Source organism: Habropoda laboriosa, unplaced genomic scaffold (genome assembly GCF_001263275.1).
Source record: "Habropoda laboriosa isolate 0110345459 unplaced genomic scaffold, ASM126327v1 scaffold101, whole genome shotgun sequence".
In the NCBI taxonomy this organism is placed as follows: domain Eukaryota; kingdom Metazoa; phylum Arthropoda; class Insecta; order Hymenoptera; family Apidae; genus Habropoda; species Habropoda laboriosa.
Genome location: NW_017100207.1, coordinates 57697 through 59222, shown reverse-complemented (window position 1 = coordinate 59222; position 1526 = coordinate 57697). Strand labels below are relative to the sequence as shown.

At 26.1% G+C, this 1526-nt stretch overlaps 1 protein-coding gene across 1 annotated transcript in view; it reads left to right on the top strand.

The window, feature by feature from the left end:
- The first annotated feature begins 214 nt into the window (after positions 1-214).
- LOC108570624 (5'-AMP-activated protein kinase catalytic subunit alpha-2) overlaps positions 215-1526 on the top strand; it is a 4099-nt gene continuing 2787 nt past the window's right edge. The window contains exons 1-4 of the mRNA XM_017932509.1: positions 215-351; positions 758-871; positions 984-1125; positions 1204-1445. Of these exons, the coding sequence (XP_017787998.1) occupies positions 769-871; positions 984-1125; positions 1204-1445 (487 nt within the window). The 5' untranslated portion in view covers positions 215-351; positions 758-768. The remainder of the gene's footprint in view (positions 352-757; positions 872-983; positions 1126-1203; positions 1446-1526) is intronic.

Genomic DNA, 1526 nt, shown 5'->3' with positions numbered 1-1526 from the left:
AGAAATCAAATTAAATTGGAACAAATTTTGCGTGATTCAAAATTGAAAAATAAATTAGAAAAATTTGTTAATTTAGTTCTTTTAGACATTTTGTAAAATACATTGGAATATAAATTTTATATGTGCCGCCAGTTTAGTTTGAGATAATGCTATATGTATATACGTGCTAAATGTAAAATATTTTAGCAATCTAAAGTTTTAATTTTCTATGAATCAAAAGTATCAACATAAAATTTATCAGTGGTTTCCTAATCTTTGAATTACGTGATAAATGATTAAGGATATCGTGTTAAACGTCTGTGTAGTGGTATCTTCGAAATAATAAGTGTCAGAACATGTAAATAGTGTCAGGTGATTGAAATTGTTAATCATCTGGTTTTTAATTTCACGATATATTTTTTTTATTTTACTTATTTTTACATTGACACTTTTTAATGTGATTATTTTTTGTCTGTAAATACTACACAATTGATGTTAGTGATTCAATTTTATGCATCCTATTTGACCTTGTTTTAAGTGTTAAAAAATTTGTTAGATTTATTTAATGTAAATAAGTAATTGTTCTAAAGTGTTAACAATGATTGAATATTGATATTTTAATTTTATTGTTTTTGCTTAAGTTCAAGCGTTTTTGAGCTTTAATTTCTTGTGACTCTTACTTGTTTCAATTCCTTTTCTCTGTAAGAATGTACCTTTATAATTTATTGAAGCAGTAATTTATTTACTTTTGATGCACAATATTCCTTATGTATTATAGAAATATCAACAATGTCTGAAAAAATTCCATCTAATCAACCGCAGCCTATCGTTAAGATAGGTCATTACACACTTGGACAAACCTTAGGTGTTGGAACATTTGGTAAAGTAAAAAGTATGTAAGCTTTTAAATAAATCTTTATTGCATTTTTATATTGAGTCACCTTGTGGTAAATTATAAGTTAGAATACACATATTAAGCACTAATACCTTATTTCTTTTTATAGTTGGAGAACATGTTTTAACAAAGCATAAAGTTGCTGTGAAAATTTTGAACCGTCAGAAAATCAAAAGTTTAGATGTGGTTGGAAAAATTAGAAGAGAAATTCAAAATCTTAAGCTCTTTAGACATCCTCATATTATTAAACTGTAAGTAATGATAATATGAGATGATGTTATGAAATACTAGATATTAAAAATAAATAAATTATTTTTTCTGTAATTTAGATACCAGGTTATAAGCACACCTACAGATATATTTATGATAATAATGGAATATGTATCAGGTGGAGAGTTATTTGACTATATTGTGAAACATGGCAAGCTAAAAGAATATGAAGCCAGAAGATTTTTCCAACAGATTATTTCTGGTGTTGATTATTGTCACAGACATATGATAGTTCACCGTGACTTAAAACCAGAAAATCTTCTGTTAGATCACAATCTACATGTAAAAATAGCAGATTTCGGTATTTGGACATAGTTGGGATTTTATTATGCTTGAAATGAAAATTTTACTTAAAGTGCAAGACTTCTGTAGACAATTATAA